This window comes from Panicum hallii, chromosome 9, assembly GCF_002211085.1.
Source record: "Panicum hallii strain FIL2 chromosome 9, PHallii_v3.1, whole genome shotgun sequence".
In the NCBI taxonomy this organism is placed as follows: Eukaryota; Viridiplantae; Streptophyta; class Magnoliopsida; order Poales; family Poaceae; genus Panicum; species Panicum hallii.
In genome coordinates, this window is record NC_038050.1 from 12529874 (window position 1) to 12556140 (window position 26267).

Below are 26267 nucleotides of genomic sequence, written 5' to 3' on the forward strand. Positions count from 1 at the left end.
GTATATCCGGTTCTGACACTGACTTTATTTATTTAAGAAACTCAGACTCAACACTGATTTAGTGATTTTGGTCAGTTCATTTTTTTTTACCCACCGTCTGCCTTCCATGGCGTTGTTCAACGCAGTATAAAAAAACCGGCCACTACTAGCAAACTAACGCGAAGGAACGTCCAGATTACCAAACGAACTCGAAGGAACGTCCCGATAGTTCGAAAAGGCCGGTGGGAAGCCTACCCTTGTGAAGCGAACTAGTGTTGCGGCCTTCCGTCTCCGGCGATCCGGCCGCCACGGGCGTTCGCGCACAGCGTCGTCCATGGAGGCGGTCGTGGGCCGGAGGGCGAATAGCACCGACGGTCGACCGTGGCCTATTGCACTAGTAGGGGTAGGTTGTTTTCGGTGATTGGGGCCATGGATTGGGCTGACTACCGTGACGAGATCGCCGGCGGCGGCGGACGGCAGCGGATAGGGAATTTTTTTTAAGAAAGGGTTAAAAAGAAATTAAAATTTGAAAAAGGGGTGCCGGTTTGGAATATTTCGAAAAATGGGGGCCTCCCGCCCAATGAAAGGGCGGGATGAGAGTTGCAGCCCATCCAATGGGCGGGAGGCCGGCGGGGGGAGGAAAACCTCTTCGCAGGGGCCTCTTCGCGAAAATAGCCAACATCCCGCCGTTCCAACGGGCGGGGGGTCTTCCGAGGGACCTCCCGCCCACCCAACGGGCGGGACGTTCTGGGCCACCAGCCGTTGCAACGGGCGGGAGGTCCCCCAAGGGACATCCGGGCGGGACGTTCTGGCGAGGGGCATCCCGCCCCTCCAACGGGCGAGAGGTCGCCGGGAGGGGCAACCCGCCCTTCCAACGGGCGGGATGTCTCCCCACCACCTATTTAAGCCCCCCCCCCCACCCCCTAATTCTCATAAAATTCATCAAAAATCAACAAAAAAGAAAAAGGAGGAGAGGAGAGGAGAGGAGAGGAAGCGGCGAAGCCCTGTCCACACGTCGGTTTGGAGGTATTATAATCGTATAATTATTAATTATTTTTTACAAATATTTGTTAGAGTAGTTATACGTAGAATTCAGTATTTTTAATAGCTTTTAGAAATATTTCTTAGACTAGTTCTGTAATAAATAGTTTTTAGTATTTTCAATTGTTTTTAGATATATTTCTTAGGGTAGTTATATTTCGAATAGGTTTCAGTATTTTGAATAGTTTTTAGAAATATTTCGTAGGGTAGTTCTGTTATAAATAGTTTTTAGTATCTTCAATTATTTTTAGATATATTTCTTAGTATCTTCAATTGTTTTTAGTATCTTCGCAGTAGTTTTTAGATATATTTTTTAGGGTAGTTATATTTCGAATAGGTTTCAGTATTTTGAACAGCTTTTACAAATATTTGTTAGGTTAGTTCTATTATAAATAGTTTTTAGTATTTTCAATTGTTTGTAGGAATGTGTCTTACGGTACTTATATTTTTCATGTAGATATGGTGCAGACACCAGAGCTCCTTGACGCGCACATCGATGAACGGCACAGGTCGTACCTGGCTGCGGTGGAGGGGCAGGAGCTTCACGAGTTGCGCCCTCGTGTAGCAAAGGAGTTGTTGCACCTGGACGACCGCTGGCTTGACAGGTGATACTTTGTATTTTTTTACGAAACTAATGTATAGCGTGTAAGATAATTGTAACCACAATGCAAAATATACAGGTTACGTGAGGCTGGTTTGCTGCCACTCGCACGTATGCTTCAGGCCGGCGACGGCCAAGACGGTGGCGCGAAGAAGCGGATGCAGCTGGACCGCTCTCTACTTGCAGCGTTGGCGGACAGGTGGCGTCCGGAGACGCACACGTTCCACTTGCCGTGCGGGGAGATGGCCCCCATGTTGCAGGACGTGTCGTACCTGCTCGGGCTTCCCATTGCGGGTGAAGCTGTTGGCCCGGTTGCCGTGCCACCTTTCTGGAGGGCGGAGCTGCAGGAGCGGTTTGGTCCAGCGAACCCGCCACTTGTTGTGAACGTACCTGATTTGCCCGGCCCCGCCAAGAGTTGGGTAATACAATTTAGGGTACGTCCAGTTATTTTTTATTTAATTTAATTGAATCATATGTGAGTACCTCTAAGTTTTGAACAAATATATTACAGGCTCAGGATCTGCACCCTCTGGCTGGGCACTACGAGGTGTCACGATACCTGGAGGCGTATCTGTTATGGTTGTTCGGCTGGACTTTTTTCTGCAACTCTACCGGCAATTACGTGGACAAGGTGCTCATGCAATACGCGCGCTATTGCGGATGCGGAGCCGGGCCAGGTACCTGGGAGGAGCTGGGGATCGGCAGTGCTTGCTGCGACATACCGAGATCTTTGCCAGGCCTGTTTGAAGACGGAGAGGACTGCCGTCATCACAGGCTGCCCACTTCTGCTGCAGCTATGGTCGTACGAGCGATTCGCCATAGCACGTCCCCTAATCAGCGAGGAGCCTTATCCACCCGAGATGTACGGGATGTGGGACGAGGATAGCCCCACGATGGGTTCGCTTTGGACCGATCGACGGGTAAGTTCTTTTAAGCTTTTTAATTTACTGTTGTACGTTTCTGTATACGAGGAGTACCGATGCAGTTGTGTAATTTTTTCAGATGAGCTGGGCACATCGGCAGGTCCGAAAAGCATACCCTCAGTTCGTGTCCGAATTTGATCGGATGCGGCCACAGGATGTCATCTGGACACCGTACACCGCTGCGGCTATCCAGACACGTGCGCCGCATGGGTTGTCTTCCCTCTGCACGCGTGACGAGAAGTACTGGCTGACAAAGGCGAACCTAGTGTTCGATATTCTCGTCGAGCCGTACTGCGTCGAGCGTGTGATGAGTCAGTTCGGGCGACGACAGCAGTTTCCTCTCGTACCTCGAGCATTCCAGGCCGTGCCGCGCAACGTACACGAGTAAGTTTGTGATAACTCGTTTTGTATTACTTATATATTCGTTATCATAAAGCAATGTCGAATTTCAAATGTTCGCAACAGATATTCGCGCAGGGGATATCATGCCAACGAGGTGAACTGGGTCGTCAAGATGCAGGAGTACGTGCAAGGGTGGCTTCACGCACGTGACGATGTGTGGGACGAGTGGCACCCACACACGGACGCGTCATACGACGCATACCTTCGCTGGTACCTCCTTCGCACGCGTCCGTACGTCACTCTTTCACGTATTCATGACGCGGAGGATCAGCACCAGCCAACCATTTTGGACACGTATCCCTCGTACCGTGATCAGGACCAGCGTGGCGCGGTACGTGTTTCGCAACTTGAATTATTAAATCTTTTTTCTAAAAGATCGATACCAATAGTAATCTGCATCCCATTACGTATGCAGATCGATCTGATCAACTTCGCGGAGGTCGAAGCTACATCTCAGATCATATTGATTGAACGTGGAGTGCGTGTACCGGAGGCACAATACAAGGACAGCTTCCGTAAGATTCAAGACAGCTTGACGCGAGCGTTACATGCACTGACGTGTCGTGGCAGAGACGACGTGGGGACCTCCAGTTCATCTCATGCGTCCGCCCACGTATACACAGCTGGCCCGTCGACCTCTACAGCACCGCACGCAGCGTCCAGCGGTACTGCCGCTAGTTCAAGCTGTAAGTCCTTCATAATTGCCATTTCAATCACCTATGATTTACACGACTAATTTCATTTCTTTTTGTAGTCATGCACTCGACGGCAATGGGACCTCCTCCTGCAAGAATGGAGCCTCAGACGTTTGGCGCCTATGCTCCAGGAACGTCTCTCCCGTCAGACTCGAGGCCAGCTGCACCGTACTCTTATGGCTATGCTCAGCATGCATGGTCGACGGGAGCTCCTGCATACGGTGGTCCATTCGGTGTGCCGGACTGGGACGACTGGGAGGGCGGCTCCGCCACTTGGTCGGAGCTGGTGGGCGGCGGCGCCGGCCCTGACATCATTGGTCCATCCCAGACGTATGACGCTCCAGGTGCACAGTCCCAGGATGACCCGTTCACGCCAGCACCTCCTCCGCCTCGTCCTCACCGTGCTCCAGATGCATTTACGTACTTGGAGGACCACATACGCCGACGGCCTAGGACTAGGGGCGCGAGGGCCAAGAGAGCGCGAGGTCCGGGACATGCGGAGTAGATACTCCTGATTTGGTGAACTTTTTATATTTGAACTGTTTTTGTATGATACTATTTTCTTTTTAATCGGTTGATCTATCGTATTGTCGTAATATTCGGATTCTACGTTGCAAACTGTCGTAATATTCGGATTCTACGTTGCAAAACGTTATCGTTTAACCATCTTCATACGAATTTTAGATAGAGCAATCTTCTTCGTAAAATTGAATTAAAATTTTATATGTACTCAAAAGAGTATGGCGAATCAATATTGCATTTGAAAACAGTCTGAATTTCAAATAGATTGTAAATCATAAATTTCAAAGGAAAATAACAAAAAAAAATGGCTCTCAACATCCCGCCCACTGACCGGGCGGGATGCCTCCCGCCCTTTGGCCGGGCGGGATGCTGCCTCAGGGACCCCTTCGCGAATAAGAAACTTTCTTATTCGCGAATAAGAAACTTTCTTATTCGCGAAGGGGCCCTCGGGAGGGGCCTGCAAAAAGCTTTTGGAGCATCCCGCCCTCTGGTTGGGCGGGATGTCCCCGGCCCCACGCCTCCCGCCCGATGATCGGGCGGGAGGCACCCATTTTTCAAATTTTTCCCAACTGCCACCCCTTTTTCGAATTTTAATTTTTTTTAAACCCTTTTTTTAAAAAAATTCAGCGGATAGGATCAATTTTCTCAACTCGAAAGTCGAAAATGCTGCACCAATATGAGATGCTGGGCCAGTTCAGTCCAGCCCAACCCAAACTTTTGACTGGACCGTCAGGGTTCCACAAATTGGGCCGAAATCGGCCTAGCACGCACGCCCTTTGGGTTTAAGGCTGACGTCACCCACCCCCTCTTCTCTTCCGCCACGGGCTCTCCATGGAGCGGCTCAAATCGGCGGTTCCGGCCGAGCTCCGGCGGGCCGTCGGCGAGGGCGCGGCCGCCGACCTCCCAACCACAACCTCTCGCTTGCTCGCCTTCTTTGATAGCCTCCCGCTCTTCCACCAGGTAATCGCCACCCGGCCGCACTCTTGGTTCCTCGATGCCCCTCTATCCCAGGAGGCATGAGCGTGGCTGCTAGGCCGCTTGTCTGAGTGGTTTTTTTCCGCTGCAAGGTTATGCGAGAGCTTACCGACCCGGAGCTTGCTCTGTGTCGCAAGGACAAGGGGAGGGCAGCCGAATTGAAGGGCAAGGGCAATGCGTGCTTCTCAAGGAGGGAATTTGGTGAAGCTCTCGGGTTCTATTCCCAGGTTCCCGTCTCTTCTTTTGAAACATGTGGATTGGCTTCTCACTTTTGTTGGTGGAAATTGCGTAACTGCTGTAGAAATTGAGTGATAGCTAGTAATTTCTTACCGTGCCAAGAAAGCATATCAACTTGACAGCTAAAAGAATTACAGAGAAACAGTAGATGTGTGATAGGTTGGACCTTGAGCTAATCTAAGTGCAGCATTTCAGTGTTTCGCACCAATTATACAATCTTATGAATGTACTCCCTCCGTTCTTAAATATATAATGTTCAGGACAAGTTCATTGAACTAATTAACCTGTCCTAAATGTCATCTATTTAAGATGGAGGGAGTAACACTTAATTCAAAATGTAGATGTCTCTGTAGTTATTATGAGAATTTTCACCTATCGTAAATCCGTAACACTAAAATTAAGCAGTTACTTTTGCCGCATCCTACAATTTGCAGTTCATAAGAGAAAATAACATCAGTTGTGGCTAATTCGTTATAAATACATTTGTAACTATGATTAGGTTCCAGTAACTGACTTCTTGTAAGCCAAGTTCAGAAGTTATTGTATTTTCACCATTGAAGTTCTTGGGCAGTTAGGTTGTCAAAATAGTGGCGTATTTAGTTATTTACACAAAACTGATCCCCTCCCGTCCATTAGTAATGATGAATTGATGGTTTTTATGTGGGCTGATTGATGAATATTCTATCATGATAATAACAGATTATTTGCATCATACAGGCATTGCGTCATGTCCCGACTAATTCAGATGGCATGGATGTGAACTTGGTATCTGCAATATATGCCAATCGTGCCTCGACGATGCATGTTAGTCTTTCTATTCCTTCTTTGTTACATATTGACAGTGGATATTTTGATGTGTTTTAAGTATTGGGTTTGATAAATATTTGAGTCTATTAGGTTGAAATAGGATTTGTAAATATACTTGTGGCAGGTGCATAGGCACCAGATCAATATCTGTGAAAAATAATGGATAGCTTGGAATGGACGTACTAAATGTGTTTTCTGCTACTATTTTGATTATCACTGAAAATAATATAGTTCTATTCGCTTAAGAGATTATGTATTCTAACCATTCTTTTCAACTATGCAGAAATTAGGTCTATTTAAAGAGTCTCTAAGGGATTGCGACAGGGCCATTGCCGTTTCATCTAATTATTCTAAGGCATGCCACTTCTGTTTCACATAATCATACTGAGGTTCTTTGGTTTGGAGATTTCAAGCAAAAACATGGAGGCTACTCTTTTGATTTCACCTGTTTCTACATTTCAGGCATGGTACAGGAAGGGAATGGTAAAGGCATCGCTTAAGAATTATTCATCTGCCATACATGATTTGGAGGTTGCATTGAGCACGGAAATGACTTCTTTAGGGAAGAGTAACATAGAACAAGAGCTGAAGTTGATTTTACAAAAACAAGAAAATGTCAATGAAGTTGGGACATCAGACTGTGGTAGCAAGGATGCAGATGTGCCACTTGCAGGTTGCAACTTTTTATGTGTATTCCTTTCTTTTGTGGAATGCATACTAAGTGGGATATATTGTTTGGCTAACTGACAGAGCAACCTCAGAAGGTTATTATAGATAGTATCTCAACACCCAACAAAGGTAGAGGAATGGCATCTATCAATGATATTCCACCAGCTTCATTGATTCATGTTGAGGATCCTCTGGCTGTGGTATAACTAAGACTCATCCCTTTTTATACCAAATGATATTTCTCCATCTTGGTATAGGCTATAGCCATATATGTATTGTTGAAGCCATGGCAAGTTGCATATAAATCCAACGGCCCTATATATCTGGTCAATGTCAATGTGCATGTTAGATTGCTTTCTGAGGCCTTATCAAATGTCTATGATCCCGTTATTTCTAGTGCAAATAAACGAATAATTATTGCATCTGATTTCAGTTTCCTCATAAGTATGAAATGAAGGCTTGTATGCTTCTTACTTGCAACAGTTGAATGCAGATTATCATGAAATCTTCCCGTGAAACACACTGCCACTTTTGCTTTAATGAAGCTCCAGCAGATGTTGTATTCTGTCCTTTGTGTACAATACCAATTTACTGTTCAAAAAGGTGCCAGGAGCAAGCTGTAGGAGATATTTCTTGTAATCAAGATACTTATCTTGAGTATGATGATCATGCAACAAGTCTTGCAAAACTGAGCATAACTTCTAGTTGCAAGTCTCCAAGCTCTAAACTGTTCGCTGAACATAGGCATGAATGTGGAGGTGCTCACTGGGCAGCTGTTTTACCAGCTGATATTGTTTTAGCTGGACGAATAATGGCACGAGACAGAGAAAAAAGGATGCTGTATGGAAAGAGTGTTGCTAGTTCTGGCCCAAATCTGGTAAATGCCTAATTTCTACATGAGCTTGCCATTATCTTGCTCTGTTAGCATTCAAATATTATAGCATAGGCAATGTCATATCACGAAATAATGAGCTAAGTTGACTAATGCAGGATCTGGTTCACCATTATGATCATCATTCGCCTGATAACAAGTTGGAGTCCCAGATATATGCAATTATCCTATTATTATGCCTCCAAAACCATTATAGATCAGATCTTTCATGGACAGAAGATTCTTTATCACAGGTATATATGATATTTATCTTCGAGATTCCCGTACTAATATATCTGGTAAAAGAGTATGGTCTGAATCTGAACTTGATGGCAGTTTCAGTTCCAGAATTTTTTAATTATTGTATAATTATTAGTTAAATACTAAATTGGGTCAAACATTTTGATCCATACTGTCTCGGTCGACGTTGTTAAGTATATCAAGGCCCATGGCCCATGATATATCATCATTATCGGTCCTAATGAACTTATGTTTTTGTTCTCACAACCCGCAAGTTTTAGGTTAGGGTTAGGACTAATCTAATCCCACCCACTATTCAAAATGTGCGCTCTGTTTTTTCCCTGTCTATCGCTGATCCACCGTTCACCCTGAATCACGCGTGGCTTTGACGATTCATCATGAATCAGCTTTCCGCTGCTTGTCAACTGCGGAGTTGACATATCCAATATCCTTGGGGATTGCCAGTTTCAGATTCTTCTGTAACCTTATGCACATCTCACTAGTAACAGTATTAGTTGAACTTCCTTCTGCTTAGGCCTCTTTAGCACATTTTTAATTGTTCTGATACTTGGAAAACCAATTGTTTTTCTTAACATGAAAGAATTTGTGTCATTCTATTTAGAAGAACAAAAGTAGGTACAGAATGAAAGGTCTTTAACTTGCAGCTTATGTGAACACATCAACCCAAACGAAATAAAGAAAAGCGGACCAATGAGTATAGTACCAAATTTTTTCCCTGAAGTATACAGAAATTATGGAGTATCGCATTCACATTTTGTTGTTGGGAAGAAGTACCGCCATATTGGTCTTCAAAGAAGAAGTACAGCAGTGGGCTTTGGCAGGGGCTCGAGGAGTATCTCACCTTCTCGCCCTTGCCCCTCCCACATCTTAGCTTGGTCAAGTGTTTCCTGGTCATGCTCCATTTCTCAGAGAGAGAATCATCTTACTGTTTTAAGGGTGTGTTACAGACCCTCTAACCCTGTAACATTTTGTACTAGGGGTTCTTTCCCCCCTCTTTCTTCTTAATATATTGATGCGCAGCTCTCCTGCACGTTCGAGAAAAAAACATTTTGTTGTTGGGAAAGAAGATACTGATTTGTTGACTATCATCTACAGCTGGTTCTTTTGATATTTCAAATTAAAGTCAATTCAATTGCAATTGTTCGTATGAAATCGATGGATGGAGGCCCAGAGCTCACAGTAAATAAAGGTGTTTCTGCAGCTGAAGGTGCAAACATGTGTAGTGTGGAGCAGGTCTGTCTTTTCAAAAGACTTTTTATGTAATTTTTTTGTGAGAGCAATAGATCATCCTGTTATTAAAGTTGCCAAAGATCGTTTGGTTTTTGTCATCAATGAATGCATTTTCTTCAAGTCTGCACTAGTTGCTTAAGTTTCTCTCACGCTGATAGAAGTATAGAGTGCCATTTTCAACCAAGTAGCTGAAAATTGGAGAAGATTTTTTTTATATATATAAAAAATGGAGAAACTGGTAGAATTTGAGGTTATTTCAAAATTACTATATCAACTATCAAGTAACTACAAATCATATTATATAAGGCTAGGTTATTAGCATAAACGTCACCTCACTCTAAATTGTGGTCTTTTGATCTTGATGTGATCTTGTGCCTGCTTATTTTAACCTTTGTCTTATGTTTTGTTTGCATGCTGTTAGGTCAGGGTTGCTCAAGCTATTTATGTATCGGGTAGCCTGTTCAATCACTCATGCCGACCCAATGTACATGCATATTTTCTTTCACGCACTCTCGTTCTAAGATCTACAGAATTTATAAAATCCGGGAGCCCAGTCGAACTGTCATATGGTCCACAGGTTTCCCTGAACTCTGCAGTTCTCTCCATCTCTCTGGATTATGTCTTAAGCTTTGAACCTTTTCTGTTTCACATTTATAGGCTGGTGAGATGCATCTTCCAGACAGGCAGAAGTCACTTCAGGAGAATTACTACTTTAGTTGTCAATGTTCAAGTTGCTCAGAGCTAAATCTATCAGACCTTGTCATGAATTCATTTTGTTGTCCACAAAGTAACTGCCTTGGTGCCATATCAGAATCAACTTACTACAGGTCCAAAGAGAATTTTGTCCATGTTTCCCTAGGAGGATCTTATGTCTGGAAACTGTCATTGCCTGTACGATTATTTTCACATACAGATGGTTTTTAAATATCCTCCCAATTATTTAATTGTTATGGATGAAATCATGCTGAGTTTTTTTTTTAGGATGTATCAAAGGTTGGTAAGGATATGGAGAAAGTCGCTAGATCTCTTCTTGGAAATAGTGGTGCCAGTCTGAACATAGATCCTGGGTGCTGCATGAATTGTAGATCCCATATTGAAGTGTCATCTGCTGCGGCTACATCACACAGGGAAGCATCAAAGATCAATAGGTATGCTCTTCATAATTTCTTGTGAAACTAGCAAATTTGATTGCATCTGTAAATGTTGGGCCTTCATCCATACCAGAAATTGTAATAGCAATTGCACTTCACAGGTTGAAGGAGATTACATTACTAGACAAAACTCTCATCCCAGAGGCACTACAATCTCTAAAACAACTCAAGAAACTGAGGCATCCATATAGCAAGGTTCTTGCCCAGGTTAGGTTGCTTAGTTACTCGCCTTTGTTCAAATTTCATATCCATGTTCACCTTGCGCCTGCTGTACACATAAGTTGTGTTCTTATCATTTATCAACCTATGGAAATGTATAGGCCCAAGACACAATTGCAGAGGCCTTTGTAAAGGTAGGAGACCAAGAACAAGCACAAAAGCACTGCAAAGCATCAATTCAGGTAGCCCTTTTTCCTTATCCCCAACTGTTACTCAAGATATTTAGGAGTCTAGGGCCCTCTGAGGAGCATCTTTATGCAAAGGAGAGGTGTATGTGCAAGTGCATTATTCTGAATAAGTGACGTTATGCTGCAGATCCTCGAGAAGGTATACCACCCGAAACACATCACCATTGCACACGAGCTAATCAAGCTCGTTTCGATTCTGCTGTCCCTGGGAGACGGGGCAAGTGCAGCAGCCACATTCGCACGAGCGGAGGCAATATTCTCCCTGTACTATGGGTCTCATATGGAGAAGATTTTAGCATACATGGGTACCCTGAAGAGAGCTCTCCGCTGCGAGTCCACCACCGGAGCATGCTGACAATCTACAGATGGAAATGGTCCTTACAGTTTTGCGGAATCACATACTCCTATGTAACACTTACCAAGCAATGGTACTCTAGGAAAAAACAAGAATACTACCATATACCAAGCATTATACAATATTATTACTTGATGCAGTTCTGTTTGATTCTGGACAGATGAAACTAGAAAACACAAATTAGCTGAAGCCAGTTCCTGGCTTCTGGATTTTCAGAAATGAGTTTCCGAGATCATCTTAATCAAAGAGTTTGTGAATTTTATTGCATTCTGGTGCGAACTACTTGAGGCCGGCCTCCTGTAGTGTGGTGAGTGGATAGGCGCTTTTAGCAGTTAACGAGGGTGTATCACAAGCGAGCAGGACTGCTGGAGTGCATACCATTGGCTTTAACGAAGACATTGAGTAGCCTAGAAGTACGTAAATCGGATGATAAACAGTGATAGGTGCAGAGGTCAGATGACAAAATAATGACCAACACCGTAACAAAGGTTATTTACAGGACCCTAAGGAAAACTATTTACAGATTGGAGGTACGTTCTTTTTATCCTGCAAACTTCATGAGCCTGGAGTAGTGAGATCCTACCATCCGTCCAAACGGATGCAAAATCTTGGTCAGTTATTCCTCTACTTCCTTCAGAAGAGAAGGCTGATTTGTCAAGCGTCTAACTTCGTCTGTTGTTGGCGTCTAGCTTGCTCTCAGCCTCATCCACGATCTCAAGTTCGCCCAACAAAGCAGCCAGTTTCCTTGTATCCTCGTCTTGCTTGCTCTGCGGGGCCTTCTCGCGGTATCCCGAAGCATTCATGTTCTGTGACAGGGCATCGTGTTGCCTGCAATTGTAATGGAAAAGCACGCCATGTTACCGCTGAATACAACCGTGGAATGGCTAAGCTAGTTCGATGCAGTGATGGTTGAACAAGGTAGAGATATTGCGACTGCTCTTACCTTTGGATCTCCTCCCTCTTTCTCCTTAGCTTCTCACGCTCAGCTTTAGTGTCCAGGGCTCCCCGGAGCTGGAGGTACACGGATAGATCCTTGTTGACGATATGTGTGGTGCAATCAAGAGGAGTTGGGTCATCTTCGGCCAGGATCTGGTAGAACACCACCATTTGGATGAACGCTTTGTCTTACCTGTGCCTTTGACTTCGGCATATTAGTAATATAAATACAGGGAACAAACAAATGGATGATAGATCGAACCTTAAGAGATGATACAGAAGCAAGTGTTGTAATATAAGAATGGTAGGAGCGTATGGTGGCAGCAGTCTCCAAGCCTCGGCAAAGCACAAAAGCAGGACGTCTGTTCAGGTGCAAACAGAAAATACGGAATTAGATTCAAATGAATCAGAAGAATCAAATGAAATGGCACATCATCGGTCACGCAATGCTAACACAGATAGCACATGTCATGGACTTGTAGGAACCTTTCATACGTATCTGTTGATGGCCGAAGTGATCATAGCTTGTTCACAGTATCTAACACAATCTCCATTTCATTTTCGATTTGATCATTTGTCCATTCCTGCCAACCAAAAGAAAAGGTTTCCCATGAGATCTATTGCAGGATGCAGAGTTGCTCAATCTCCCAAATCGAGGCAGATGCCATATCCTATTCTTCATTTGTATTTCATTAAACAGGTCCTAACTATTGTCTCACAAATAAATTAAATAAAATCAGAATTCAGAACATCAAATTCCTGGAATATCAAGCTTGTCCTTAAAAGTAGTAACTTATCTGTACAACTGTGGGGTATTCTGATATCATAATGGAATCTTTCGTACATGCTTCTTTTGGTTGAGGAAGACGCTACCAAAGCTCCTCAGTTATATAAGGCATGAATGGATGGAGCAGGCGCAAACCCATGTCCAAGCATACCCATAGTGTGTCTCTAGAGGCACCTCTTGCAGATTCAAACTCTTGAGATTCATTGAAATAAGGTTTTATTGCTTCAATATATACATCACAAAGCTGGTACTGCCACCATGAGTATATAGAGGAGGTAGCCTCAGAGAATTTATACGCTTCTAGTGATGACTCAGTCTTGTCAACAGCCTTGTTAAGTACTGAGAGTATCCATTTGCAGACAGGTGGCAAAGAACACACTGCAATAGTTGCTGGTGGGACATACTGATCTCCAAGCTTGTTCATGGCAAAACGAATGGCATTCCACAGCTTATTGCACCACTGTCGATACCCATGCACTCTTTTGATATCCAGGTTTATCTTGTCAGACTGCAATACAAGAGAATATTTACTACAAGAAGTTGGCAAGAACAATAGGAAGAAGAAAAAAAAAAGAATCAGCGTTAGTAACCTGAGAAGTGTAGGAAATCAGGGCAAAGCGAAGGGCATCGGTACCACACTCTGGAATGCCATTAGGGAAATCCTTCTATGTGTGCCAAATGGAGTTTCTAACTTGGACCCAGAAGTCAGGTTAATGTCTTATAGGTGATCATAGTGCACTACACTACATTTCTATATATGCAAGTAAAAGATGTGACAAATATGTGAAGCAAGTAAATCAGTAATGCAGCGAAATAAATGGTAGAGAGTAGTTAAAAACGACCAAGAGTTTCAGGTGTTCTCTAACAGGCCAAACCGATGGAAGCTAAATAGTTCAAGCACCAGGCATGGGTTTGCCCTCAAAAAAGAAATTGCACATTTCTATTTAATTTCCAATTAAAAGCTAGCCTGTTATACATTAACAAGCTGTTGCAGTGTTAATATGGCAGAAACATTAAGAGCACAGCTATTGACAAGAGAAGAACTTGGGACAGCTGCAATTTTCAATTACCTTTTGAAATGGCACATCCCCACCAAGTTGCATTCCCATCATCACCATCCGTGCTACCCAAAAGAAGAGGATATCCGATCCAGTTTCAAGGACAGAACTAGGGTAGAATGTACTAAGATCAGGTTTATCATCTGGCCAACCGAGTACGCTTAATGGAAAGAGGCCAGATGAAAACCATGTATCCCGTACATCAGGATCTTGATATAACTGATATTTCTTCCCTGGATACCTCTGCTTTGCCTCCAGGATTGCATCATTTTCATCCCTTGCGATAATCCAGTGGTCACTGTAAGAACCCATGTCTTTCTCTTTGTCATCTTCTAATGTCACATACCAAGCAGGTATGCGGTGTCCCCACCAAAGCTGCCTTGAAATACACCAGTCACGTATATTTTCAAGCCATCTGCAACACAGACAAAAGTCGTGCGGCATTGATCATTTGTCTACTAATTCAAGGAGGATGAACACGATATATACTTAAAAAGTATGCACGCCGGAAATAAGAAAATATATATTACCTATACCAGTCTTGCTCATATTGCGGTGGAATGATCTCAATTTTTTTGGACTTTACAGCATCAAGAGCTCCTTTTTCCATAGAGTTACAACTAACAAACCATTGTGGCTTCATCATTGGCTCCACGACATCTTTAGACCTTGAACACAGACTCAAGCTCATCACGTTACTTTTTGTGCCGCGGTAGAGACCCTTGATTGACAAGTCCAAAGTGATTATAATTTTGCAATTATAATTACAATAACAACAAAATACAGGAAAACATGGATGGTAGCAGCAAGATGTATAGGCAACAAGTTTCAACTACAAATAAGAAAATGATTAGTAATCTACACACAAATGTCACGTATAATATTATGAAAAACTACCCAGATTATGACAATGCAGCACAAGAACAAAGCTGAGGCAGGAAAAGGCTCTGATGGAATTACACTAGTAGATATAACGTCACTCCGAGCAAAGGAAAATTTTAATGTCATTTTTCCCATTTCAGCTATAAGTCAAGCGAATTGAAGAAATAAAGACAGGAATGCTAACATGTTACGAAGTACGCATACAATTAATTTTTGTAATAATTGCTAAGCTTCAGGTTCAAGGAAATCAAATTATGTGCAGAATAACTCTATGGAATGTATAAATCAACAGTATTGCACTATAGAAATTTTTTCAAGTTGATTCAATTCAACTGCGAATTCTGAGTAACCATAAGATGGTTAAGATATCTAAATAAAAATGGATGCAAGGCAGCTACAAGATTGAGGTAGAATTAACTGGAATGAAATAGCAGCAAAAATAAATAATATAGCAACACCTTATTCTTCAACGCATCAATAACAGCAGTTCGAGCAGAAAAACGTGGCATCCCTTCAAAGCCTCCCATTTCATTTATTTTCCCATCATCTGTGAAAATATTAATGAACTCAAGGTTATGCCATTCCCCAACCTTGAAGTCATTGGGATCATGAGCTGGTGTAATCTGCAAGATAGCAATAAAATCCAAAGTAGATATAAGAGTGGATACTTATAGCAATATGTAAATAGCCCCAATAGGAAAAATCAAAACCAACATATTCAAAACAGCATTTTGGGTGAGCGCACTAACCTTGACAGCGCCAGTACCAAAATTAGGATCCACTAACTCAGGTCACAAATTATTTTTAGCTTCCGCCCATTGCAAGGGTGTAGGGCATATTTTCCATGTAAGTGCTTATATCTTCCATCCTGCGGATGAACAGCTATGGCAGTATCACCAAGCATTGTTTCTATCCGTGTTGTTGCGACAATAATTTCACCTAAACCTTCCTCTAGAGGATAGGCGAAAGATATCAAAACACCAAATTGCACTGGAGACTTATAACCAGGAACCTCTAATGGAGTCTCCCCTGCAAGATCCTCATGGTCAACCTGAAAAACAGTGATGGAAATATAATTATATCATACTGAAACATAATATTGGATGCTATTCAATTATGCCAGGAGTCAAACTGTCCGCTGTATTGTTAATTTGGAAGCCTTGACTACCTCAATATCAGAAATTGCTGTTCGAAGTGTGCAATCCCAGTTCACAAGACGATGAGCTCTGCAAAAGAGTAACCCGTCAAGAAGATATATTGAGCAAAGATGGGAGAACTCCAAATATAACACATAATAAAGAAAAAAAAATACACGCACAATGTTGATGTAGAACCAAAATACCACAAAGCAACAGAACTTTCAACGAGAAAACTAACCTATAAATCAAACCATCCTTATACAGCCTAACAAAAGCCTCAGTCACAGCTTTTGATCTCAGCTCATCCATTGTAAAACACTGTACATAGATTGAAAATTTGAGGGTTAAAATAAAACAAAATAGTATATATAGATGTAGATATTTCCAAGCTAAACCAACGAGAAAAACAAAAAGGAATACCTCGCGTGACCAATCAAGTGAGGCCCCAAGTATGCGAAGTTGTTTCAGAATGGCGCCACCATGCTGCTCTTTCCATTTGAGGACCTATGAAACAAATGCTTCAACAAAGGGAACAAACAAATGTGAGAATGAACCAGAAAACAAATGATTCAACAAAGGGGACAAAGAAATATGAGAATGAACCAGCAATTTACAATATGTAATGACACCCTGTTTTCCTTTTGCAAATATATGTGTGAATTGACATATAACCATGTGAGTCCAGAGCCATTTTGTTAGGCTTATGGTTTTTTTCAAAAAAAAAAAATTTGCAGTATGGATATCGATGTTCACTGACATGATTTATAGAACAAATATTTGGGCAATAAATCCTACATAGGTATTGAAACAATGCTTATCAGTGTAGCAATATACTACTTGGACATATTATACTGAAGTTGAATTGGTCAGTGTAAGAAATAAAGCACCTACCTCACATAAAAATTTCTCACGTCCTACATCATGCCTTGATAGATTCTTCTCACGCATTAGTTTTTTCTCAACCACCACCTGATGGTGCAAAAACAAATAATTTAGCTGATACTTGCTACCAAATAAAATATTGATAAAGAGATAATCATGCCACTCCCATACTACAAAGAACAGCAAAATCTACCATAAGCGATATTTTGATAACAGAGAAAGCCTCATGCAGAGGAACATATTGGGATCCCATATTTATTTTATGCACTGAACTTATCAGCCTAGTAAACAGAAAAATACCTGGGTTGCTATGCCAGCATGGTCCATTCCAGGAACCCATAAAGCATTGTAGCCTGACATCCTCCGCCAGCGAATTATAGCATCCTGAATCAAAATAGGAGGGCATCAATGACAGAAAATCATAACACACAACGAAGAATGAAAAGGACATATAATAAATAGTCACTACCTCAATAGCTGCTGTGATCGCATGGCCTATGTGAAGCACCCCAGTCACATTAGGGGGTGGTTGGACCTGAAAGTAAGTAGGTAAAGTAAGAATAGATGCATCAAATTATTCTTATTTGTATATTCTCTTAACCCCAAAAATGCTGTGTGAGATCAGATAACTGAACAGCAGCACACAATGAGTGCGAGCGAATGTTTGTTCTAAATATAACCCTTCAGAAAATGAGGGCACTTACTATTACAAATGGTGGCTTTGAGCTTGCTGCATCTACTTCAAAATACCGAGATGATTCCCACCAAGCATACCAGCTGCATGAATAAAAAAGGAGAGAAAGGAATAGAAAATTTATCCACATATTTCTTATCTTGAGTTACAAAAAAGTTTTGATGATAAGAATCAATGGAGAAACAAAAGCAGCATACGATTTCTCAACAGCAGCGGGGCTATATTGTTTTGCCATTTGAGACGCCAGCAGTTTTTTCTGTCCAGCAGGAGTCTCCGGATCAATGAAATCCTCAGGGCTCTCATCCGTAGCCCCTTTCTTTCTCAGCTTCTTATCACTCTTCTTAGCTCCGCCTCCATCAGATACTGCTTGTGCCTACAGATAACCGACATCAACACGGCGAAGATACAAAACAAAATCCATCACATGAAGTTGAGCATTAAGCCGTTGCAGCCACCTGGAGCCTAGCCGCTTCCTTCTGTTTTGCTTTGATCTTCTTCTCCTCCTCCTCTCTCGCCTGCCAGAGGACACGTCTGACAGCATTGATTTGAACTGGGTATACACGGTCCGCACAACTAGACCAAATTTCCAGTTACATCGTGTAAGCACAGGATAGTCCAATTGGACTGTTAATACCTTTTGATCGTTCTTCAATTTCCGCTCCAACTCCTTCGCATCCAGCGGCTGCAGACACACGCCAAAGCCACCAAAATGGATCAGATCGATAAAAATCTAAACAAAAGATACATCACTGTGCATGTGCAACAACCAGCCAACCCGTTTGCAGTATGCTTCCACAATCCACAGACGCAAGCTAAATCCTAAAGGGGGGGAAAAACACAATCTGCTAGAACATTGTGCCTCCCTAATGACCAAAACGGCACTAGCCACTAGGCTGCCGTCGCCCAGAACCTATGCAAAAGCTCCACCAAGAAATCCCCGCTGAAAACGCGGCCTCAACCCTTGCGCAGCCGCATCGAATTCGCGCGCCGAATCGTATCGAACACTTAAATCGGCGTTTACTCCCAATCGTGCAGGCGCGGTCACAAACAGAGCATGCGCAGAGAATGGCATTGCACAACCACAAGCGCAAAACCCCATGAGGTGCGAGTCGCTCACCTTCTCCATGGCGCGGATCGGGGGGCGGCCGCCGGGCTCACCGGCGGTTGTCCGGATGGCGCGAGAAGGCGGAGCGCGGCGGGCCGGGTGGGGCTTCTCCTCGGGGTTTAGGAGGGGGTGATCGGCGGCCGGGATTTATGTGAGGAGGATTCGTGAGGGGCAAGGGACCGGCCGTGGGATTTCGGCTCCAGATCCCATGGTGGAATCCGGATAGTGTTTGACTGGTAATCCGAGCCTTCGCGCGCGAGGGTTCGGTTAATCCGAGTGTGATTTGTCTCCAGGACATGGCCAACCATGTGTAGACAGTAAATCCCCTGCTAGTATTAGGAAGGAACAGTAAATTTGGAGTCGCTGGTTATTAGGATTAAGAAAAATCTGATCCTAGTGAACCTGCAAGGGTTTCGATCTAAGAGCCTAATTGGTTGGTTCCAAAATATGTTTTTCTAGAATTTTGGTAACTATAAATTTTAGCATCCATTTGGTTGGAATTCAAAAAAGTAGCCCACCTCACAAAGTACTCGCTAAAATTTTGGCAAAAAGTTCTTGCCAATATTTTGGCCTGCCCTAGTTTTGGTAAGACAAATTTTTTGGAATCAAAACAATAAGGCTCTAAATCCTTAGGACCAGTATAAATTTGAACTGAATTTAGAAATGACGAGAGCAATCGTCCCATAGTACCATTTGAACGCCTTCTAAACCAGGATTGAAACCAAATAGACAACATTTGCATCATCCATTTTTTTTACACTAGGCATAAGGTGAACACAAACTTTGCTTTACGTCCCGGATTCGCGAAATTGAGGGAGAGTGAGGAAAACCAACACAGTTATTAATTCCTCTGATCCAGCAGAACTTGGGAACCAAGCTGATTGGTAGCAAACTTGACAGCCAAATTTGCTTGAAAAGGAGACCTTTTCCGTCTCTATTTTAACCAACACCGGTGCAGCGAAGTGCGTAAGCATTCTTACATTTTAACACCGATGCAGCAGTCTCAACTTTGTTTGTGTCATGCAAACATTGACGACGAAATATTCATGCAACTTGCAAAGTCTCAACTTCTCGAGGTCGCATAATTGGATGCTGATCTGTCTGATAATGATAAGCCAGCCCATATGCCAACATTGTTTCTGTTGCTACCACTGGGCCAGGCTAAAAGTGCATCGGCCTCGACACGGGGTTCACAGACACGCCCGGCCCGGTCCAATTGTGCACCTACGACTATTTTTCTTTTGCCTTCTTTTTGCGAGGACCAACTCAGACGAAATTTACAGAGTTCGTACTGGAATTGGCGAAATTTCCGAGCCACAAAATGAGTGCGTGGTTGCAACCAAAGATTCCCAAAAAAGGAATTTCACATAATTTGCCACTTACGAACGGAGCAATTTTATCGTTTCCTGTGCCAAGCATCTCTCAACCGCACAAGAACAGCTCTTCCTGGATGATGTTGCCGAACAGTCCAGTTTTCTTTCCCTACTTGCACGAACGCCTGAGTCACATCACAAGCTCAGAATGGAATGGGATAGAGAAGAATCGTATCAGGCGTAGTGCCACCGTCCACACCGTCACGACCCCGTCACGCGGACGCCGACGCGCCGTCGACCGTGACCCCGGCGTCCTTTCGTGCGTCCGGTGGCGTGGTCGGTTGGCGTGGCGTGGTCGCGGGCACACAGATTCAGACCTCAGAACGAGCAGGTGCCCAGGAAGAATGCATTCGCTTCCTTCAAAAAAGAAAGAGGGGTATGAATGGAGTATCAAACATCCCGATGTTAAAATGAGTTAGGCTTGACACTTTGACAGTTCCGTAACTCTTCTTGGGTGAAGAAGTCGGCGGCGGCGAGGTGGAATTATTAGTCACTTGTGAACACAAAAGAGGTACAAATCTGACTCATCACGCATCAACCAGACCGCACGTATGCGAACAAATAATATAGTTCCCCAAAAAAAAGGAAGAAGAAAAGGTGAACATATAGAACTATAGTTGGCGAAATAAACAACCACACCCAGTGTCAACCAAAACAGTCCCCCTGGCCTATTCGGACACTCAGCACCAAGAACAGACAGGCAAGCACACTTGCGCCTTTATATAAAGGAACCCACCAGCAGCATCAGCTTTGGTTTCATCTCCTTGTACATACCCATTGCAAGGCATTCTGAAGCATAGCCTCTGCCTTTCCCTTCCTCTCCTCCACTCCGTCTTCCAGAGCTTTGAGATGGCTCAGGTATGCAGACCACTCACTCCTGATTTTGTTCTTCAGTTCTTTCGATTGCTCATACCTCTGTGTTGCTTGATCGGCTCGCAGCAGAAGGTGGTGCTGAGGGTTCCAACCATGACTGATGACAAGATCAAGCAGAAGGCCATTGAAGCTGTTGCGGAGATTTACGGTCATATTTTGTACCCTCCTGATCAATGTTTTCTGGATAATGGATTGTTTTGCTGTTGAGATTTGGAATATATGTTTCTGAACAAAGAGACTAGATATGGTATTTGCACAAACTAGCATATTGTTTGCCCATCGTTGAATCTTTAAGACGCATACTTTGAATGATTAGCATCAGTTTTAGTTGGATTGAGAGGATAAATCATGTTAGGTGGAGTTCATTTATCACACATGCTAACACAAAGGTGAGAACCAGTGGACCACTCAATGCACAATGTGGTCGAAAGGGCTCTTCTTTATGCATGAAAGCTGTTATATGTGCCCCTTGCAGGTGAACAGTCATACATGAGGTTGGTATATGTTTTACAAAAGAAATGGACTTTAAAACTCCAGAACATAAACATTTGAAAAAGCATGTAGATTGAAGAAAATTTGGCATACTGTCTATTCGATTCTAATTGCTATGGGATATTCTTCCCCTTAGTTGTATGCCAATTATATCTTCGAAAGAAATGTTTTCCGAATCAGGTTTTCTTCACGACATAACACAAGTACAGCACATAAAATGGAAAATAATATACTTGTACGAAGGGGTGAACAAGAAATAGAAAAGAACAATAATTATTGTGTCAGCAACAAAAATTGATGATACGTACCTTGTTTTGTGCACAGGTATTGACTCCATAGCAGCGGATCTGAAGGAGAACAAGATGACCATCATAGGCGAAATGGATGCTGTTGCAGTTGCCAAGAAGTTAAAGAAGATTGGGAAGATTGACATTGTGTCCGTTGGACCTGCAAAGGAAGAAAAGAAAGAGGAGAAAAAAGAAGAAAAGAAAGAAGAGAAGAAAGAGGAGAAGAAAGAAGAGAAGAAAGAAGAGAAGAAAGAGGAGAAGAAATGATAAAAATATAAAGCATATAATATCATTGTGTGACCTCTCTCTTATCTGCAGTTGCAATAGCTTTGAGCCTTTGACTTTGTACTGATGTTTCTATGTGAAGTTACTATGTAAAATATATTCTACAGAGTACAAATTAGTTAAAAATAAAAGCACGATTTGTGCATCTCTTTAGCATACATGCTCCCTATCAACTTGTGTTCGTAAAGGACTAGATGCTCAACCTAACTAGCATTTATCAGGGAACTCAAAAACACAGAAAGGATGGCGATTATGCAGAATCCTCGCAGACCTGTATCTAAAAAATGAATCATATGAATACTCTCTTGACATCAGAAGTAATGGAGGACTGGTCAAACTGAATCTTGAAAACTACTCGAATAATATATAATACTTAAACTGCCATGTTGCACCGATCCCTATCCCTTAAAGAAAAGGAATAACTTTTCAACAGGTATGAATATTGATAAAGCCAGAAAAGGTAAACTTTTTTAACATCAATAGTGAATAGATATTGCCACTATCTTAAAGAGCACCAGAAAGTGGCAATAGTGCATAAGCATCCACCTCTTAGTGCTCAAAGATAATTCACATTGCATTCTCAGATCTTATCTGCTTTCTGACATGTAATCTACTAATCCTATGCTAGGGTTGGCAAAAATGACTTTCGGTGCGGAGCCAGACTGGGGGAAGACACAAGTTACTGCAGCGATGTTTCTTGTCAATTGGCTAAAAGATCATGCAACTAGATATGTATGCTTTCTTGAGCACATCAGGTTGAGGTAGCAATATAAGTCTTTCATTCTATCGAATCAGAGGAGCAGTAAAAGTTTAAAGGTGGATCAATTAATACCCTAATGTTCATTGTGTTGTCCATTTAGAAAAAAAACAATTGCCTGATAATTTACTTAGGGTGTGTTATTGACACTAAAACAGTGTAATGACAATAAACAATCGGACGTCATCTGGCTTGGGTGGCTAGGACCTAGGATTAGCAATAAAACTACTGTTGTGTATGCACCAGTGCAACAAAAACAAGATTGGATGTCCCATCTAGGACTGGTGAATCAGGATTTATTCGTTACTCATGACTAGTGTCCACCACCCTATCTCATTTAGATGTTACAAAAAAATAATAATAGCATACAACACTACACTTCTGTACTTCATCAACTGATAAATAATCCCATGTGTTACATCAAGTATATAAATTATAGTGTAACTAGTTTCAAGAGTCCTCCCTCTTAATCCATCTTTCCAAAATGGAAACAGATTAAAGGAATGAACTACTCTGCACCTAATTATGGAGCATCTCATCTCAGCATCTTTTGTATCCCCCGAACCTTGACAGCAGATGAAGATAATGACCCTTATCTGTCATGTACTTAATGACATTATTTGCTTGAGAGTCCTTCCCAGCATTACGGAGTCTACTCACTAGACTACTGTATACTGAGAAATTTGGTGTGCATCCATGCAACTCCATGTCTTTCAGCATAGAGAATGCTTTATCAAACTCCCCTACTGTGCAAAGACCCCCTATCATGGAATTGTATGTGTACACATTCGGAAGCTGCCCTCTCACCAGCATATCATCAAAAAACCTCTGGGCTTCCTCAAATTCCCCAGCTGCCACATAGCTTGTGATCATAACAGTATAGCAGACAACATCTGGTTCACAACCTTTCTTGACCATCTCATCAAAGAAATACCTGCAAGCTTCTAGGTTGCCAGCACGGCCAAGACCATCAATCAAATTTGTGAAATGAAGCACATTTGGTACACACCCAACATCACTCATGTAGTTCAGCAAATTGAGAGCTGCGAGGGGTTTGTCTCCCTTACCAAGCACATGAAGCAACAGATTGTATGTATGGAGGTCTGGCGTAAACCCATTTTGCCCCATCTCATCAAGTAAACGATGGAATTGATCCAACTTACCAAGCATATACTTTGCACGCATCACTATGTTGTATGTCAAGATGTCAGGCGAGTGCCCCTCAAGGATCATTTTCTCGTGAACCCACTCAATCAGAGAGTACTGCTCTATCGTCAGAAGCGTGTGCAGTATCGCATTGAACGCATTCCTGAATGGGCGGTACCTGAAAGTACTCAACTTGATGAACCTCTCCACCAGCCTCCGCCTCAACCCAACCTTCCCAGATGAGCATATCAGGAGGTGGAACGTCCGGGCAGAGACAGGCAGCCCCTTTTCCGCCATCTCTTCCAACAGCCGCCACATCGCCTTCACCTCCCCACACTCAGCGAAAACCTTCATGACCACGTTGTACATGCTTGTGTTGTGTCGATACCCCTCCTGCTGCCCTGCCCACACGAAGAACTTGTACGCAAGCTTCGGGTACCTTTCACGGTTCACACTGTCCACGGACACAACAATCCTGAATAGCACCTCCCTTATCAGCGCGTTGGACACCTTCGGGCGCATTTCATCGAGCGCCTGGCGGGCGCTGAACCCTGGGCCGTCCTGCAGCAGGATCCTGAAGATCCTGTCAGCCTCCAGCCTCACATCCTCGAAGAACCGTCTCCTCGGACCGTGCCCAGGAGAAAAATTTTCGCCATCATCGTCGTCGCTCTCCGGCGGGCCTCCTGGCGGCGGCAGCCGGAGGAGCATTTCTTGCGGGAAGCGGCCAGCATCCAGACCTGTCACCTCCTCTCCTCCCTCACGGACGCCGTCACCATTGATATGTACAGTGTCCGAGGGACTCTCGCCGCCGTTTCTGGAACCGTCGCTGCAGAGATGCCGCGACGGGCAGAGCCGGGCGGAGAGCGCCCGGGCTGCTCGGAGCGGAGGTAGGTGAGCGCCCGGTATCATAGGGAGAGCGCGCCGGAGCGCATGGCGAGTAAGCGGCTCCGCGGGAAGATAGTGCCGAGCTTTTCTTCGAAGTGTGGCGATGGCCGATGGTGGTGCGGCGGCGCCCAAACGGGGAAGGAGAGGAGTCTGACTGTTTGAGTTGCTTGCTTTCTCTTTTTTTTCTTTTTTTTTTTAGAAAGTCTGAGTTGATTGTTGGTTGCTGCTGTCGTGCACTCGATTCCGCCTAGGGATGGCAATGGGTCGGGTACGGATCGGGTGGAGCCAAAATCCGACCCATGAGAAAATGACATCGGGTCGAAAACTAAACCCACACCCACACCCATGGATGAAATTTTGCACCCACGCCCGAACCCGTCGGGTTTCGGATCGGGTGCGGGTGCCCATCGGGTTTTGCAATCAAATATGCAAGCAAGAACCGGGGGGAGGGGGGCGCCGGAGCAGGGGGGTGGCGCCGGAGCAAATATGCAAGCAAGAGCCCGGCGCCGCAGCAGGGGGGGCGCTGGGCGCGGAGGGTGGGCCGAAGCTGGGGGCGGCGCCGGGCGCGGGGGGCGGACCGCCGGAACAGGGGGCCGCCGGAGCAGAGGGGGCGCCGGGCGCGGGGGGGGGACCGCCGGAACAGGGGGCCGCCGGAGCAGAAGGGGCGCCGAGGGGGCCGCCGGAGCAGGGGCCCACCGGAGCGGGGGGGGGCGGCTGGGCGGTGGGCAGGAGGGCAGCTGCGAGTGCGAGGGGGTCAGGGGCCAGTGGGGTAGGGAGCAGGGAGTTAAGGTTTGTTGGGCTGGGCCAAAACATGTAATGGGCTGAATTTCGGGCGTCCGATGGGCATCCATGGGTCTCATTTAAAACCCGAATCCACGCCCGAAATTAAACGGGTCTGGTTCGGGCAGACCCATAGGTGTAAAACAGCACCCAAACCCACCCCCATCGGGTCCGAAACCCGACGGGCACCCGAACCCATGGACCCGATTGCCATCCCTAATTCCGCCCACGAAATGAAAACTCGTGCCTGGGCCGAATTTTCTTTCCTTGCTTATTGGGCCTTTCTGGATATGGCATGTGTTGGGTCTCATATTCTGGTCTCGCCTTTGAAATACCCCATAAAATTTAAGAGTTTGATTGTTCCTAGGGGTAGTAATGGATTATGATGCTAATGCCATATTCACTATTCAATTTGAATTTTATATAATTTTAGCTTAAAATTTTATAAGATTACCACCCTACTGATTGATGAAAAAAATTTCCCTAACTTTCTCATTTTTATAGTTTATAACTTATTCGTACGACTCTCTATGTATTCTCATCATATAATAACTTTTCAGAATAATTTTCAGAAGAACTTAGTGCACAACTTTTCTTAGGATAACTTTTAAGTACAACTTGCACAAGAAATTGTAGAACTTCTGTGAGATGTTTCTATTTTTTAAAACTTTTCTAGATAGCTTCTACACATATATTTTTATTCTTTTCAGCACAACATTTCATGGGAGTATTATCAGGCCAACTTGTCACACAACTTTTACGCATATCCTCACCAAAAAA

General features: G+C 43.8%; 4 protein-coding genes across 8 annotated transcripts; 2 read left to right on the forward strand and 2 right to left on the reverse strand.

Moving 5' to 3' along the window:
• The first annotated feature begins 4955 nt into the window (after positions 1-4955).
• LOC112874476 (SET and MYND domain-containing protein 4) lies at positions 4956-11372 on the forward strand. Of its 4 annotated transcripts, XM_025937807.1 has the most exons (16): positions 4956-5123; positions 5231-5365; positions 6093-6179; positions 6466-6537; positions 6645-6855; positions 6933-7051; positions 7345-7508; positions 7596-7728; positions 7842-7976; positions 9079-9216; positions 9635-9790; positions 9871-10104; positions 10195-10361; positions 10466-10571; positions 10685-10765; positions 10899-11372. In XM_025937807.1, exons 1-16 carry the CDS (start codon positions 4995-4997, stop codon positions 11124-11126), a joined length of 2295 nt encoding a protein of 764 aa, XP_025793592.1. In that variant the 5' UTR covers positions 4956-4994; the 3' UTR covers positions 11127-11372. The 4 variants fall into 4 exon arrangements, with proteins under 4 accessions (XP_025793592.1, XP_025793590.1, XP_025793591.1 ...); XM_025937805.1 differs by having other exon boundaries at positions 7345-7728; XM_025937806.1 differs by having other exon boundaries at positions 7345-7728; positions 10207-10361.
• A 157-nt stretch (positions 11373-11529) lies between these two features.
• LOC112874477 (valine--tRNA ligase, mitochondrial 1-like) lies at positions 11530-18885 on the reverse strand. Its single transcript, XM_025937809.1, is given in 20 exon segments — positions 11530-11954; positions 12070-12261; positions 12325-12424; positions 12549-13357; positions 13920-14322; positions 14438-14628; positions 15248-15412; positions 15539-15579; positions 15582-15840; positions 15958-16015; positions 16167-16246; positions 16349-16432; positions 16820-16897; positions 17111-17194; positions 17280-17345; positions 17515-17587; positions 17702-17877; positions 17960-18019; positions 18139-18186; positions 18622-18885. Coding segments are annotated over 17 exon segments (2301 nt in total). The 5' UTR covers positions 18631-18885; the 3' UTR covers positions 11530-11954; positions 12070-12261; positions 12325-12424; positions 12549-12931.
• Positions 18886-20509: 1624 nt separating this feature from the next.
• On the forward strand, positions 20510-22077 carry LOC112875623 (heavy metal-associated isoprenylated plant protein 39-like). Of its 2 annotated transcripts, none has more exons than XM_025939544.1 (3): positions 20510-20840; positions 20925-21003; positions 21672-22077. In XM_025939544.1, the coding sequence occupies exons 1-3, from the start codon at positions 20832-20834 to the stop codon at positions 21899-21901; spliced, it is 318 nt and encodes a 105-aa protein (XP_025795329.1). In that variant the 5' UTR covers positions 20510-20831; the 3' UTR covers positions 21902-22077. The 2 variants fall into 2 exon arrangements, with proteins under 2 accessions (XP_025795329.1, XP_025795328.1); XM_025939543.1 differs by having other exon boundaries at positions 20563-20840; positions 20922-21003.
• An 889-nt stretch (positions 22078-22966) lies between these two features.
• On the reverse strand, positions 22967-24916 carry LOC112875772 (pentatricopeptide repeat-containing protein At3g60050-like). Its single transcript, XM_025939742.1, has one exon. The coding sequence runs from the start codon at positions 24729-24731 to the stop codon at positions 23217-23219; it is 1515 nt and encodes a 504-aa protein (XP_025795527.1). The 5' UTR covers positions 24732-24916; the 3' UTR covers positions 22967-23216.
• Positions 24917-26267: the final 1351 nt, after the last annotated feature.